Here is a 17,763-nt window from a genome sequence, read left to right on the forward strand (position 1 = left end):
TTTTTTTCGCTTAAAAGCTACATGTCATCAGTTAGAAAAAAAATCAACATTGGTCATTTACGGCAAGTTTGTCGTAGAGTGTATATATGACACTGAAAATAGTAAATGTGTGAAAATGAGTTTTACATATTGAAAAAATGGCAGTGAGAATGTTGATTTTTTCCATTATTTCAAAAACGTTGCAACGGTGTACTCCATTCTACACAATATATTTGGTTATTTATAAGGAACCTTGCAACAATGATTCGACAAAAGGTTTATACCATCGGTAACGTTCACAGTATCCACATTTTCTGAAATTTTGAGAGATAAAATTGTTCATATAAACTGTTTGAACGGGTCACTTTAAATATGGTGAAAATAATCAGCCGCCGTTATGTTGATTCTGTTGCAGGGATAGATTTTGTTTTTGATTTCATTTCCTTTTCGTGTTCAACCTTTTTTATCGACTTTTTATTTGATTTAACTTTTAATGTAGAAACATATGTATTCACAGTATCTTCAACAAGAAATTATTTTACTTGCTTTCTTACGCTTAAAAGCTACTTATCAACATTAGAGTAATTTTTTTCAACGTCACGAGTCATTTCCAGCAAGTTTGGAATAGAGTATATATGGCACTGAAAAATGATAGATGTGTGAAGATAAGTGCCACTTATTTGGAAAAAAAGCAGCCGCCGTTATGCTGACTCTGTTGCAATTCAGATTTTCTTTTTGATTTCATTTGTTTTGAGAAGATAAGTGCCACGTATCTTGGAAAAAGGACAAAAAGAATGATGATTTTCTCCATTATTACAAAAGCGTTGTAATTGTGTACTCGTTCCTGCATAATATATCTGAACAATGTTTATTTATAAGGACACACTGCAATAATCATTTTTCAATAAGTTTGTACCATCGATCGTTTTCACAGTATCCATATTTTATGGATTTTTAGAGGTGTGAACAGGTCACTTTAAAATGTTGAAAATAATCGGCCGTCTTTATGTTGACTGTTGCAATTCAGTCCATTTTTTTTTTAGATTTTATTTTCTTTTGGTGTTCAACATTTTTTGTCGACTCTTATAAACATATAACCACAGTACTTAATCATTTTAAAATAATCAGCATAATAGGCTGAAGCATATCTCTGGTATATATCAATCTTATGCACAAACTGTTGCGATAATACAACCAGCTGTTTCCATGGCGTAGTGGTTATCACATCCGTTTAACACGCGGAAGGTCATGAGTTTAATCCTCAGCGGAAACAGATTTTTTAATTTCTCTTTTGTATATTCAGTCTTTAACATTTTTATATGAACCATAGTATCTTGACAATGGAATTTCTTCTACTTCAGTGCATGCGCAACCTTCGTCAGGATCAGTTCAGTTACTTCAGAATTATTGCCATTTGATTGTTTTGCAATCAATAAATTTAGAGTAATTGCCCTTAATTGTTAAATCTTTCAACATGCAGTCCCCGCATTAACAAATCAACCTAATCGGCAGGAGAAAAAAACTCAATGAATTTGCCTGTTTGTGGACTCCCCTTCAAATATATTCAAAGTGTTTGATTATTTTATAATAATTGGTTAAAGAATGAGAAAATAATCCACCACTGATATAGTTCATTATTATGTAGACAGTTTAGTGGAAACCACACACGCTTCAGTTCTCAATACAAACCGATTTGTTTCTACTGTTCACTTATATGTAAGTACTATAACCATCGTACCATTGCGTTTTCACCATCGTACCAGCGCGTTATTACCATCGTACCATTGCGTTTTCACAATCGTACCATCGTACCATCGAGTTTTTACAATCATGCCATCATGTTATCACCATCGTACCAAACACCGTAACCATAACATGGAAAAACATCCAGTTGACGAAACATGCCTAGATTTCTTTTTCGAATGTAATTTCTGTTGTTCAATCGATAACAGAACGTTACATGTCCAGGCTGCCTTTGCGACTGACAGGACCTTAATGAAACATGTCAAATTATTATGTTAAGCATAAATGAAAATTTTACATACAAGCATATAGCACTTTATCGCTCTTTTGTCGAGTTAATTGCTTATATACATAATACGCATAAGAACGAGTTAAATATCGGCTTCAGAACATAAATTCTTACGAAAACATTGGCCGTTGTTGTCCACTAATTGAAGCCCACCGTATGTTTACAGACGTTTATAACTACAAGCGAGTAAACTTTGTGAAACATTTTTGTCAAGTTCCGATAACACACAAAAACAACCCCACAAAATTTAGGATAAATTCTTCGACAAAAATACAGAATATTGTTCGCGCCTGGAGATATACATGTATAATTTCCTGCGGCGTAAGTTTCATTAATTGTCCCTAAAACATATTTCTAACCCTGATAAACATATAGAACCCACCATTTTCATGCATTCTTTTAAAACGATATCTGGGGAGGACCCCAAATCCTACGGTACTAAAGTAAAAATCTAAACCTTACTAAGGTGAGTTAGCCCACGCCCAGAATTTACTATACTTGTCATTTTGTTTCAAAGATCTCTGTAGGGGACTCTCGTACTCTCTCACATTTCCAGAAAAAAATCTTGATGTAACGAAACGTTCATATAAGACCACAAAACAAGATTACGTTCAGAATTCACCACCTTGTTTTGTTCGTGAAAAAGTATCTCAATGTAGGACTTAGATACATTCCTTACATTTATAATATATATATATAAATGTATGAAATAATGCAGAAAACTATTTCGTTTAACAACTCAAGTTTTTCATGCGCTGAATATCATTTTAAAAAATATCGAGGAATCACACCGCCTTCATCTTTAAACAAAATGGTACAATGATAACGTATAGTAAGCACTGTTTAAATCCTTAACAAACGCCAAAGTGTCCAATTTTTCAGGATTTTCATATGCTGTTTAATAGAAATTATCTCTTGGGCGGAGAGCCCGATACCCTTCTCCCTTCTTTATATAGAAAATATTCCGAATTTTTGCTTCTTTTGTTTTATTTTTGTAAAATGCGGCCAGCGCCTGATGTCACAAAATTAACTTCATTCCATTTAGCCTTTGATTCGCCCGCTTAGCTCAATAGGGAGAGCGCAGATCTACGGATCCTGGGGTCGTGAGTTCGATCTTCGGGCGGGGCGTATGTTCTCTGTGACGACTTGATAGAAAATCATTCGTCCTCCACCTCTGATTCTTGTGGGGAAGTTGGCAGTTCCTTGCGGAGAACAGGTTTATGCTGGTACAAAATCCAGGAACACTGGTTAGTTTAACTCAATGCCCGCCGTTACATAACTGAAATACTTTTGAAAGACAGCGTAAAACCCAAACAAAGCAAACAAATGAACACATACTTTGCAACACATTTCGTCGCTACAAAAAAAAATGCGCGGCGTAACAGTACTAGTATTTCACACTTGATCTGCAAATGAGAAGGTGTCCGATCTCACTACGGTCTATGGGAGACAATGATTTTAATAATCTGCATATTTCTTACAACAGAGTATAGGCACCTGTAAAGTGGAAAATGCAATACTTAGACCATCAAATGATAAATTTCTTATCTTGGGGAAATCTAATGCTTAGAAAATACATTAAGGTGCAAAACGAAAATAGATTTAGAACAGAATTGAAATAAAATCATTACATAATTTGTTATTACACTTTGATGTTGACGTCGTTTTATATATATATATATATATATATATATATATATATATATATATATATATATATATATATATATATATATATATATATATATATATATATAGGAGACGTTGGTCGAATTTACTTAAAATTTGTAAATTACAATAGGTAAAGAAAGAAGGAAATTGATATTTCAGCAGGAAAATTTGACATGTGACAAAAAAGAGAATATATTTGTGCCCTTCCACATTGCATTCATTAAACTCGTTCAATACAATTGACAAAAAAGCTCGGCACAGCCTCACATTTTATTTTCTCGTAAATTCAGTACGTGTTATATCCTCTATCTATTTGTGGGCTGCAGTACTAAATTTGTCTTTTTAATCACATTCTCAAATACCAGATTTAATAATGATAATAATAATAATAATAATAATAATAACAATAATAATAACTTTATTTATTTAAAGATGATAACATATTTTTGCTATATCCAATCTAACATATGGTCCTCTAACATAATAATGTAAAAAGTACGTAGCATAGACAATGAAGTGAAAGACATGACTGTAACGTATTATGAACAAATGAGCCGTGCCATGGGAAAACCAACATAGTGGGTTGGCGACCAGCATGGATCCAGACCAGCCTGCGCATCCGCGCAGTCTGGTCAGGATCCATGCTGTTCGCTTTCAAAGCCTATTGCAATTAGAGAAAATGTTAGCGAACAGCATGGATCCTGACCAGACTGCGCGGATGCGCAGGCTGGTCTGGATCCATGCTGGTCGCAAACCCACTGTGTTGGTTTTCTCATGGCGTGGCTCAAATTAATTCTTAGTGGCATAAACAGTATGTAGTGCAACGAACTGGTATTAAATGTACAAGTGGTGAAATAATAAATGTTATTTTTATTCCGCTCATCAAAAATCCTAAAAGCTCTTACGTGAGAAAAGTACAGGAAAGCGCTTGAGTACATTTAAAGATATAATAATGTAATTATGTTACACTATGTTACACATGTGATAACATAAATAGGCTTAGGAAAGAATAATAACACATAATATAAAAATGAGAACATTGCAAGACTATTACACTTTGTGATACCGGTAAGACAAAAAAAGGAGAAAAAATAAATAAGAAAGGAAAAAAAGAAAAACAAATAAGAAAGAAAGAAAGAGATGTTGTGACAGAATATTGGCATATGAATTATACAAAATTAATTAGATAAGAAGAGAATAAAACGAAAGCAATGCCAATAAATAAACTAAGTAAAAACAATCAAAAGAAGATGTATGAAGAATAATGAATATATGAGCCATGCCATGGGAAAACCAACATAGTGGGTTTGCGACCAGCATGGATCCAGACCAGCCTGCGCATCCGCGCAGTCTGGTCAGGATCCATGCTAGTCGCTAACGGTTTCCCTAATTGCAGTAGACTTTTAAAGCGAACAGCATGGATCCTGACCAGACTGCGCGGATGCGCAGGCTGGTCTGGATCCATGCTGGTCGCAAACCCACTATGTTGGTTTTCTCATGGCGCGGCTCAATTATATCTTTTATAAATGTATCTAAGAATAACTTTTCGTGAAGCTTACAATGTCTGAGAACTCATAAGTGGGATCTATGAATGATATTGCGGATGGTGGTGGTCAGAAAAATGGAATGCACAAATCAGGAAATAAGTATTTTTTTCGGGACTATGTCGAACTTATGAAGGAGAATAATAAGTCGTAAATAAGCGTATGTTGACGAATGCTAACTACTGCATATTTATGAAATTGACCAAAATTAATGTTCACTGACTTTTTAACGTTCTACTTGCCATAACTAAGAAATACAAAATAAAAATATCCGATATATTGCGGTGTTTTTGTTTTAAATTTGATTATGCATTGATTTAGTTTGATTAGAGTTACTTTAAGAAAAAGCTTAATCGTTTTGTTGATTCGTTGTATTTTTAAAGAAATTTGATGGCTTTTAACAGACAAAATAACATACAGGATAGTTGTAACGACTATTACGTGCCTTGACAACAACGCATCATTCATTTAATGTTACAGACAATTTACATTATTGTTTGATGGTAACGGTAACGTGGTATACATCGTTTCTTTTTAATGACGCTGATTTGACAGCGTTAATAAATGATACTCGTTTTCCGCTATATCATTATTTGTCTCAGATATCAATAGATTCCTTATCAGCCAGCTTTTATTTAAATTACAGAATTCATTAGATATTAGTCCTCTAAACAAACACAGTGTACATGTACATTTATTGTACTTGTCTTGTCTCTACTGATATATGTATAAAGATCAAGTCATCCTCAATTTCTTACAAGTTAAGAGAATATGGTGACTGAAAATGACGCTAAACCTGAACACACACATTCTAAATGAAAGTTGTTTTTGTTCGCATCGATGATATACTAGCCCTTATCATGCTGGAAACGACTGACTCTGCCTTTGCGACCAGCGTAGATCATGACCAGCCTGCACGTCCGTACAGTCTGATCATGATCTGCACTGTTCGCTATTCAGTCAGTATATTTTGTACCCTTTATAATAGTTAATGGTACTGTCCAAGTTGAAAGACGGACAAGTTCATTATATAAATTTAGCAGGGTAAGGGCTAGTATCATGTGCTCCACAGATATTTCAGTCCCGATTTGTTTAACAGCATAATAAACGAGCCACTAAAAAGGCTTACCTTGTTTCAGATTAAAGTTACGATTTGCATATACAATACAAAGTGTTACCGGGCCCAGATTAGCTCGGCTAATCTTGTCTACTAAACAACAAGTACATAATTTATACAAATTGTTCAGAGTATCTATTTGTATTGAGCGGCCATATACTGTATATTTCTCACAGCTGACCGAGGTCAATTATCCATGTCGTAATATCCGTCTATATGTTACGGTCAGTTACGTATCGGTACATATCACGTGACCAGATTAAATCGATAGCTATATCGATATTTACATTGTGTGATGTACAGACGCGTCTGGCGTTTACGTTTATTTGTAAGATTTGTAAGTGCATAAGGATCATCTATTTAGGTAAGTGGTTAAATGCATTTCTTTTACGCTTTTTGTTGTTGTTTTTTTTTTTTTTTTGCCTTTAAAAATATATCATACAAAGAGCGTGTCGTTTCTCTAAAATAGCACATGCTTTTATCTGTCAAACGCATTTTATGTAGTCTCTGTTTAAAATGATGTAAATGTCTATCAATCAGTAAAATTACCTTGAAATGCGTTGGAACATTCAACTGCATGAATTTGATTTAGAAGTACAAGAAAATTGGTCATCTGTAAAATAATACTAACCTACTCTATTCTATAACAAATGTTTCACAAAGTTCATTGTATTCGATCTCAAATCAAGTTTTCAAACCGTTTCGAAGGATCCAACATTCAACATTCATTAACGTAGCCTATCATTTTTATCAATATCTGCAAAAACATTGACAATATTCATAAAAGGTCCATTGTCTTTGTTTTTTGTTGTTTTTGTTTTTTTTTTTTTTTTTTTTTTTTTGTTTTGTTTTTTTCTTTGCAAAAAATGTATTATCCAGCTGTTAAATCTGTCTTGATATTCTAAAATTCAGAGAATTATCTACAGTTATGAGAATAAACATGAAAATGGCATTATATCCTTATATTTAGGACTTCTTTAGGTTGAATATGTTCAGTGACGATACAATGATACAAAAAGTTAGTGATGGTTATAATTTCTTAAGTGATAAGAAATCAGTTCGAATTTTGGAGGTTTTTTCCAGTTACAAAGTGATGAGGAAAAATTAACGGACGGATACATTTTCCGTATTCAGATATCATTGAATGCCAATAAACGATTATTTGGTGTATCATCTGCAACATGTTAATGCTTGCCATTATTTGCCAGATTACTCTTGCAGATTGACCGTGTGTATATCGATTCTCTCGTGTATCAACTTGTACAAGTGTTACTGTTTATATTTGATGAAAACGCTCTTAATCCACTTCTTAAGCAAACGAAATCAAGAACACAAAGTGTATCTTATAGTATAATCCCTCAGATATTTGGAATATAATTTAAGGAGAACGCCTCAAGACTACACGAGTGTGTTTAGAATTGACTTTGGCTAATGAACAGAAAAACATTTTATGCCTTCGCATACATGAAGATATTTAACAGTATATTTAGATAATATGTCAAATATAATTATGGGTAACCATATAAAGGTCAGACAATTTTATCACATAGCCTCTTCACCATCACATTTTTTGAAGAACAGAATTATAAATAAATCTGGATACATTGTATGCTCCTTTCAGGTATTTACAAATGCCTAATACTGTTTTAGTGACATACATAGGGAAGGTTTCGTTGAAAATATCTTTGTCTCATAATATCATAAAACGTGCAAAACGTAGGCCTATATGACGCACATGTTTTCAGTTCTAGGTAGGCAGCTGGAATTTATAATAAATAAATATTTTGTATAATCGATAAAGAAAGATTAAAATCTAAAATGGATATATTAACATGTGAGATATGACTGTAATATAAACAAATTGAATGGCTCGTGGCAATGTACAATAAACATATCGATGATAATAAAATTATGACTGTTGTCAATTTCATAGAAAACGTCAATAATTTCTTATTTACCCGTAGGAAGTAAGTGTCAAAATAAATATCCATTCATGATGTTATTTTTATCGATAAAATGTATTTCCTTGCACATTTTTCTTACTTACTTCACACGTGAAACACAGGCTTAAATGATTCCTTTCACTCGAAATAGCGCACTTATGAGTAAGATTTTGCTTTTTATTTGAAGGTATTGAGAAACAGATACAACTGTTCACATTTGTTTCATTTTATTTACCTTTTATTGCTTTTTATTTACAGTTAAAGAAATGACAAGTGGCGAGGAGCCCAGCACGTGCTGGCTACAGGACGGGTTACGTCTGTTGTATGAGGACCGGAAACACTGTGACGTAAAGATTCGCGTGCAGAAGGAAGTCTTTCCGTGCCACAAAGTAGTGCTATCGGCTGCATCCAAATATTTTGACGCCATGTTCTCGTCTGGAATGAAGGAAGCAAAAGCCGACAGTGCAAATATCGAGGATGTCGACCCGAGCACATTTAACGATGTATTAGCTTTTATTTATAATCATGAAAATGTCATTACAACGCACAATGTTGAGGAACTGTTATTTTCCGCTTGTCGATTTCAAATTTTACCACTCAAAGAAAAATGTGTCAACTTTTTATTAGAACAATTATCGCCAGATAACAGTGTCGGATTTTGGGCCATTGGACGTTCTTTGACATGCGAAAAGTTGGCAGACACATCGCTGGAATTCATTCTTGATAATTTTGACGACATTGTTAGAAGCGACGAGCTGATGAGGTTGGACAACCAAGACTTTCTCAATCTAATCAGTGACGAAAATTTAAAAGTTCAGAATGAAGAAAACGTGTGTAGAGCTGCATTGAGATGGGTCGATGCAGATGGAAATAGCAGACGAGAATTCATGCCGAAAATTCTAAGCGAAATGAGACTTTGTCAAGTTAGCCTTGACTTTATATTAGAAGAACTCTTCACGAATCAATATGTATACCAAAATGAGAACTGTTCTCCGATATTAAAAAATGCAATCAAATACCACGCGATGCCAGAGAGCCGACATATGTTCCAAACCATGAAAGTCCGGTTGAGAAGTGTGTCTGATCGAATAGCCTTAACCTGGGTTCTCGGGAAACGTACGTCTAGCTGCGGCGATTATATAACTGAGTTTATTGGCCACAGCGAAAAGGATAATTCATGGTACAGTTTATGTACCGCACCGATAGAACTTGATGAAGACTTTGCCGCGTGTCCCCTTGGTGACGATTTGTTCGTCTCTGGCGGAACTTCAAAGCCAAATTGCCTGTATCAGTTTTCAGCAAAATTGTGTAAGTGGATTGAAAAACCTCAGATGAGTCAAGGGCGATACAGGCATGCAATGGTTGCTGTGAATAAGACCTTGTATGTACTTGGTGGTAATAACTTTGGCGCCATTGGCAGCGTAGAGGTGTATGATTTGCTAACAAACACGTGGAACAACGCTGGAGAACTGAAACACGCGGTCGATGCTGCCTCCGTTGCTGTGTATGGTGAGAAAATATACATTTTCGGAGGCTGGCAGGGCTTTTCCGAGGAGTCATCGGAAATTCAGTGTTTTGATACGACGACAAATACATGTACGATAGTCGGAAATTTACCATCACCGCAGAAAGAAACACGTGCAGTCACATTTGAAAACAAAACATACATCACGTGCACAAATGGTGACGTTTACTGCTTTCAACCCGAATCTGGTATAAAACTCGTTAACAGAGTGAAGGATTTTAACAAGAGAAATTTCGGCATGTTTAAAGATAACACGTCGCTTTATCTCCTTGGTGGAGAGCTAATCGACAACATTGGCACCCTGTCCGGGGATGCCGAAAGGTCTAGCACTCAAATAATTCGACTAAGCTCGCACGTGTCAAGTTCGAGATTTCCGGAGCAGCTTCCGGTTGCGATGGAAGTATATAACTGTTACAGGACTGTGGTCAAAGTGCAATATCCTCTGGTATCTTTCTCCGAGCAGTTAGAATTCATGTAGATAACACTTTGAAGTTTGTTATCTTTTTACAACTACAGTATATACAAATAGAGTGTAGACTAACAAGTGTCAAAAGGCTAAAACTGATATGTTACAAAATGACATTGGAGGCTCGTGGCTTGCAGTTTTACCAATTAGAATTTTTACTTTAATAGTTGTGTGCTGGCATATAATACTTTTATAATACAAGGGCTACATATTGTGAGAAATTCAGGTTTGACAACCTTTTCGATAGCGTGTGACATAGTATAATTTTGTGTTTTTTGTATTTATCTATTTATTTATGTATTTATATATTTATTGGTCTATTTATTTATCATTCAAACTTCCTAGTGATACGCGTGATTTTTATATATAAATAAATTTATCTGATTGTTTATTTGTCTCCAGTTATGTCTTCTCCTGTTGGTGTATCATAAAAACGACCGTAAAATGTTCTTTTTGATTAACCAAAACTGTAAAGTTTTGGGATGGTTTTTTTTACAATTTCTCCGAAATAACTATAAAGGTCATAGCATTATAATTATATCCCATAGGCGTCAGACTTTTTGATTTTGAGAATACCGTATTTTCCGGACAATAGGCCGCGGCCTATACGTTAAAAAAAGTGAAATTTTCAGGGGTGAGGCCTATGCGTCGAAGCGGCTTATACGTCATTTTTTTTTTTAAATGGGCCTTTCATGCGGCCTTTACGAAAGTTTTAAATTTCCACTTACATTTTGTAAGCTGTTGAAATTCGGTGTAGCCATATTTTGCTTATCCGATCGAATCAGGTAAAATGTAAAGAGTACAGAATGGACATTTTGCCGAAAGGGCCTTTGAAAACAGCTCACGAAAAATTACATTAACAGTTCACTGCATTCGACGGATTAACAAGAGTGATTACCTTTAAATACAATCGATTTCATTGACTATTTATCGAGAACATTCTTTATAGGACATGGTCATGTTCGCCGCATTTTGGTGTATAGGCCGCGGCCAATATGACGGAGCAGCCTATACGTTAAATTTCATTTCTAAAATAGATAAAATATACAGCTGCGGCCAATACAGTGTAGCGGCCTATTGTCCGGAAAATACGGTATGCCATTTTTATTTTTTATTTTTTTCAAATTTTTTTGCCATAAAATCTATCTTACATAAAAATCCCTACATGTGTAAGAATTTGATTCTTGAACATATCTAAAAATACCTTTCATAATTTCATTAAAAAACATAAAAAGTATTTTGCTAACATGCAAACATTTCACAATGATCGTACGACAAATGGAGTCGAAGTAACAACTTTTCGAAATTTTATCTCCCGCGACCACGGTATGAGAAAGGACTGAAATGAATTTAATTACGCATACTTGTGTTGCCATTTCGCCAACCGGTACAGTAGGGTGATATCGTCTGGTCAATTTATAATGTGTAAGGAGTAGAAAAATAGTGTGGGGGTCTACATTTTGGTTGTAATTCAACATGTATTGCATAACGTACCCTTCAATTGCCCGTTTGACCATCCAATTTAGTCAAACTAATTGACTGCAATACCATCGAGTAAAACAGCACCTATGTCATATGAGCGGTATCTCTGCTAACAAGGTAGCTAACAATGCATGCATTATTACAGTGTCACTGTTGTAATCATCTCCCTGCACTTAGGCAGTTTCATTATCTTTAATGTAAGTATGCCTATGGAAAACATTTGTGTATTTTCATCCAGCCTATTTCCAGAGATACAGCCTATCAATCATGGAGGTCCCTATTAATTTCGAATATAAGCAAGTTGAGTCACTACAAAATGATTGTTTAGTGACTATTTCTATTTTTAACGTTTAATTAATCATACATGTACATTTCTGTTAAATTATAGACCTGCCTTATAATAAATGTGATCCAATAAAAAGCAGTGAAAAATTGTTCTTTTTAAATGTACTAAAATCGCACAAACCCATTATTGTTGGAAAAAAATACAAAACATGTATAGGTTTTATACAACCCACTTGAAGGTGGACAGTATAACTAAACTACCTTTGGTGACATTTTCCAAATTAGAGAATTATTTAAGGAACAAAGCGACTCATAAATCCCTAAAAATACATATTTTACTTTTTAGATAAAAAAATTGCCCCCTTTGATATGAACATATTTTAAAAGCGGGGTAAAAAATCATTTACTATATGTCTCTATAGTAGCAAAATCAATCGGATCGACAAATCGATAATCCCTATAGCGTATTTTCGAGGAAGATAATTTCATCGATAAGCCAGCAGTTTGGCTATGAAAGCTGGCAAGGCTTTTGACTTCATTATGATTTCTGTTACATTTGATATATACTGGGATATTTCAACAGTCTCAACCAAAAGATCAGTTTTGAAAAGCAGGTTGCTTCATAATTTATTTATTTCTTGCAACCAAGGTTGGCAAAGGAAGGTAATAATGATCTTACAAACATGCATTTCTAATAAAATGCGACTTAAAAATAAAACTGTCAATGCATAACTTAAATTTGATCTATACAATATAATAGTTCTTATATTCATATCATTCCTTAAGCTTAGTATGTTTGACAAATTTATACTTACACTACAACAAGAGTTTTCTGTAGGACTAAGTTTCAAATCTTAACAGGTGTCAAAAGTTCCAGAGGCAGTAAAGTTGATTACATAAAGTAATGTGACAGATTACAAACAGTTCAAACACATAATATATGCTTTCTGGTCTTTAGAATACGCACTGGGCATAGGTTTGGGTGTATCTTATAGGGTCTCTATATAACGGTTTGTTTAAAAATATTTCTATATTTATCCCTAATGCCCCCAAAAGGGGTCAATCACCCCATCTGATAAAATTGGGAGATGACCTTACAATTACGCTACAGACCAAGTTTGAAGAATATCCATCTAATGATAAAAACGCGTTTGAAGGCATTTTTATTTTAGCTCTCGTGGCCCCTAAAGTGCATTGATGATGCAGACCAAGTTTGATGAAAATCCATCAAGCGGTTCATGAGGTCATTTAAAGGTATTTCTTTTTTTAGCTCTAGTGGCCACTGCCCCTATTTAACCATATTTGGGAGAGGACCTTATAATGATACTAAAGATCAAGTTTGATGAAGATTCATCCAGCAGTTCATAAGAAAAAGTCATTTGAAGGTGGGCTTTTTAGCTCTGGTGACCCCTAAAAGAGGCCAAGCTAAAGTATTTTAACAAACTTGATAGAGGACCATCCCAGGATGCTACTGACAAAGTTTGAAGCAGTTCTGACCAAGAGTTTTAGAGATGTTACCTCAAGAAAAGTGTGGACGGACGGACAGACAGATGGTCAGACGATAAAGAGTGATCACAATAGCTTACCCCGAGCTTCGCGTTCAGATATCTAGTTGGCCAACATCTCCAGTGAAACTCTAAATTGTATAAGTGCAGTCTATGAGAAAATCTGATTTACCACTAGATGTGTGTCCATAGGACACTGGTGTCCCCACTTCCTGCCACTCTAGTCTAGGTGAAATATTTTTTAGATATATGCAACATAAAATTTAAGCACTCTACCTTTGTACCTTTAACAAAGTCAAGGACCATAACTCTGGTCTGGCTGAGTGAAATCCCAAACAGAACACAAGGTGCACAACTTCACATACTCTATAACAATCATCAGTCTAATGTTTTATTACTCTAGGTCAAATACTTTTAGAGGATTTCTCTCTCTCTGTGTTCCGGATGAATTTCACGCCCTGTATGGCTGTATTTGTGCCATATAAAGTGCCTTTGAACGTGTTTATCATGAATAGTTTTTGAGATGCATGCGGTGCAAATTTATATGCCCTTTATGCATAGTTTTTACTAAATGACAGGCCATAACTCTGATCTAAGCAACAGAAACCACCAACAAAACCCTAATGTGCACAACTTCACATGCTGAATAATATCCCTGCATGCATTTCATGACACTGGGTCAAGTATGTTTAAAGATACATGCAACACAAACCTTTATGCCCTTTTATGAATATTTTTAAAAAATAAAAGGCCATAATTCTGGTCTGGCTGAACAAAACCCCATGTGCATAATATCACATCTTGTAATGTTTCATAATCCTAGGTCAAATCACGTGAACGAGCTTTTAGGCCTTTTTATTCATATTTTTGACTAAGTCAAGGGCCACAACTCTGGTCTGGCTAAGTGAAATCTCTAACAAAAGTTAAACCCCATGTGCACAACTTCACATGCTAAATTACATTCCAACAATAGCTCGTAGAACACGAAATGCCCCTTTGACCACTTTCAACCCAAGGAGCATGGTTTTGAAGTTGGAAGAGAACCATTGTTGTTTACAGGAGAATACCAACAGAAAACTTCAACAGCTGCTTTAATGTGTATTGTGTCCAACATTACGACATTATGGTGGCTGATTTCTGCCATCTCGTTCTGGCGTGTTGGCGCGTTTGCAGGGCGCCAGAACGACAAACAACGAATTATACGCGCCAAGACGACAAACAAGGCATTTGTCGTTCTGGCGGGGGCGCCAACACGCTAAATTGGGAAGTTGTCGTCAGGGCGTTCTGGCGCGTTTGCAGGGCGCCAACACGCCAGGACGACAAAATTCATACTTGTCGTTTTGGCGCGTTCATTTGTCGTCTTGGCGCGTTGGCTGGGGCGCCAACACGCCAAGTGAACGCGCCAAAACGACAAATATGTATTTTGTCGTCTTGGCGCGTGTATTGTCGTCCTGGCGTGTTGGCGTCCTGCAAACGCGCCAAGACGCCAGAACGAGATGGCAGAAATCAGCCACCATACGACATAGACTTTTTGCAGTTATTTATACATTTAGTTGCCCCGCTTACGTTTACCTAACGTTGCTATGGTAATAATAATTAGCGTGTTATTTTAAACTGGGTAAATTTGCTTCTGAGAATGAGTAAAAGGTATATGGAGCTTGTGTAAAAATATTTGAAAAAAAAGTAAGAATGTTACGGCACTTGTCCCGAAACTTTTCGAACACACTGAATCATGAATAGTAACAAATGTGTTCAGTATATCTTCTCCAAGCTAACTTTAAAATTTAATAATGTGATCCATGCATTGCAGAAAGTAAACAAGGCAGTACTAACTGCTTTAACACTGCACTGGCTCGGTTTCCTCAGGCAATGTCAAGATTCAACAGAATCCCTTCTCATAGTTTTAGGGTTATGCTCTGTGCAAGTTGTAACAAGAGGGTCATGATGACCTTGGATCGCTCACCTGAGTAATATGAGCTACATTGACAAGTGTAAGAGATCAGGTAAGAAAAGTCAAATATAAGTAAGCATTGAAATCTTTTCCCAGTTGTGTGAACATGTTTCAAATGTCAAACTGATGCTAAAATATTAAAAAAATAGGTCCGTAGGTCACATTCATGGTTTTAAGATCAGTGTGCAAAACTGTATAATTGTCGTGAAAATTTCAAGGCTATATCTTAAAAAAAAGAAGCAAGAAATAAAGTAAGTCAAGTGACCCCTAATTACTTGGAGTCATCAGGTAATTATAATTTAACAGTCTAGGAAATATGATCAGATAATGTTTGAAGTATTTTTTCGTATATAACTCACACTAGATGTCCACAGGCAACATGTCGAGCCCGCCAGCTGTCAAAAAGACTAACATTTGATACTATTTGGCGGCGACAAAACTGATTGCAGCAAACATTTCTGCCCAGTTATTCAAGACCATCTCCATCCATGGCCAAGATACAGTCCTGACAAAAGAAACTGCAAAATCTTTTGACCTTTGACCCCTGTGTGACCTTGACCTTTCAACTACTTATGCCTGACAGACTGTCTCATTGAGGCAAACAACTGTGCCAAGTTATTTAAGAAACTCAATCTCTGGCCGAGTTACAGCCAGGACAAGGAAAACTGCACAAAGTTTTGACCTTTGAACTGTATGACCTTGACCTTTAAGCTACCAATCTGGTTGTTGCACATGCCACATCATCTTATTCAGGCAAACAATTGTGCCAAGTTATTTAAGAAACTCTCAATCCACGGCCGAGTTACAGCCCAGACAAGCAAAACAGCACCGAGTTTTAACCTTTGACCGCAAAGTATGACCTCGACATTTAAGCTACCAGGCGACACGCTGTGTCATGGAGGCAAACATATGTGCAAAGTTATTTAAGAATTCCTTGACCCATGGATAAGTTATAGCCCAGGCAAACTCGGACAGATGCACACACACGAAACCCCCATTGTGACAACTATGTCAAGCTCACCGCCAGCAGGCTCGACAATAAAAATTAAGTGACCCCGAGGCGGGGCTTTAAATGGACCCTGGGTCATGATTTGAACAATCTTAGTAAAGGACCACTAGAAATACCACATATAAAATATCTAAGCTCTGTGCCTCTCAGATTCAGAGAATATATTTTTGTTTTTTTCTACAAAGTTCAAGGGACCACGGGGCGGAACCAATATTGACCCCGAGATCACAACCATCTTGGTAAAAGTCTACCAGAATATCTAAGCTCTAGGTCTTCAGGTTTCAGAGAATATTTCAGAAATTTACAATATAGTCATATAGAGAAATAAGCCCTGCCCCCTTTCGGCCACGTTTTTTTTTAACAAAATAGAATGGCTTAAGCCATTTTGGTAGGAAGTCATCTAGAGATCATTTCTACAAAATATTTTTGAACTCCAAGTTTCTGAGATTTTCCTTTCAGTTTCCATGGCAACCACAGTTTTTTGGGGCAATTTTGAAAGGGGGCCATCCAAGGATCGTTTGTGAAGTTTGGTGTAAATCTGCCCACAGGTTTTGAAGATTTTTGAAATTTACTATTGTATATTTAGCCATTGAGGGAAACTAAGCCCCATCCCCCGGGTGGCCATGTTTTTTACCGAAATAGAATGACTTAAGCATTTTTTGCAAAAGATCACCTAGAGATCATTTTTACAAAATATTTTTGATATCCAGCAGTTTCTGAGATTTTCCGTTCAGTTGCCATGGCAACCACAATTCTGAATGGATTCAAATTCTTTGGGCAATTTTGAAAGGGGTCCACCAAAGGATCATTCTGTGAAGTTTGGTGTAAATCTGCACAGTAGTTTTGGAATTTTTTTTTAGAAATTGTTGACGGGACATCAAGCGGTCACAAAAGCTCACCTTCAGCCTTTGGCTCAGGTGAGCTAAAAATTAAGGGAAGTAATGAAACAAGAGAGCCATAATGGCCCTATATCGCTCACCTGTTATCATTGCACTTAAGGACAAAAAATCATAATAAAGATCAATCAAAAGAATTTTGAGAAAATATAGTTGAAATTTTCTTAGTTACTTCAAATAAAATTAATTTCAAATCAGGCCAGCAGTTTTTAAAGGGAAGAAATTCAAAATAAATCTAAGTCCTCTGAAAAAATATCTAAGTCCAAAGGACAGGAACAACAAAGGGAAGAAATTTAACCAAAAAGAAAAAAAAATTCTTACAAGGTACAGATATGTCAAAAAACACCTAAAAATTGGA

The 17,763-nt window shown here is 35.7% G+C and overlaps 1 protein-coding gene across 1 annotated transcript; it reads left to right on the forward strand.

Annotated features, from left to right (window-relative positions):
* The first annotated feature begins 7,707 nt into the window (after positions 1-7,707).
* LOC123561949 (kelch-like protein 24) lies at positions 7,708-10,806 on the forward strand. Its single transcript, XM_045354610.2, has one exon. It carries the CDS (start codon positions 8,553-8,555, stop codon positions 10,287-10,289), a length of 1,737 nt encoding a protein of 578 aa, XP_045210545.2. The 5' UTR covers positions 7,708-8,552; the 3' UTR covers positions 10,290-10,806.
* Positions 10,807-17,763: the final 6,957 nt, after the last annotated feature.

The sequence above is a fragment of the Mercenaria mercenaria genome, chromosome 2 (genome assembly GCF_021730395.1).
Source record: "Mercenaria mercenaria strain notata chromosome 2, MADL_Memer_1, whole genome shotgun sequence".
In the NCBI taxonomy this organism is placed as follows: domain Eukaryota; kingdom Metazoa; phylum Mollusca; class Bivalvia; order Venerida; family Veneridae; genus Mercenaria; species Mercenaria mercenaria.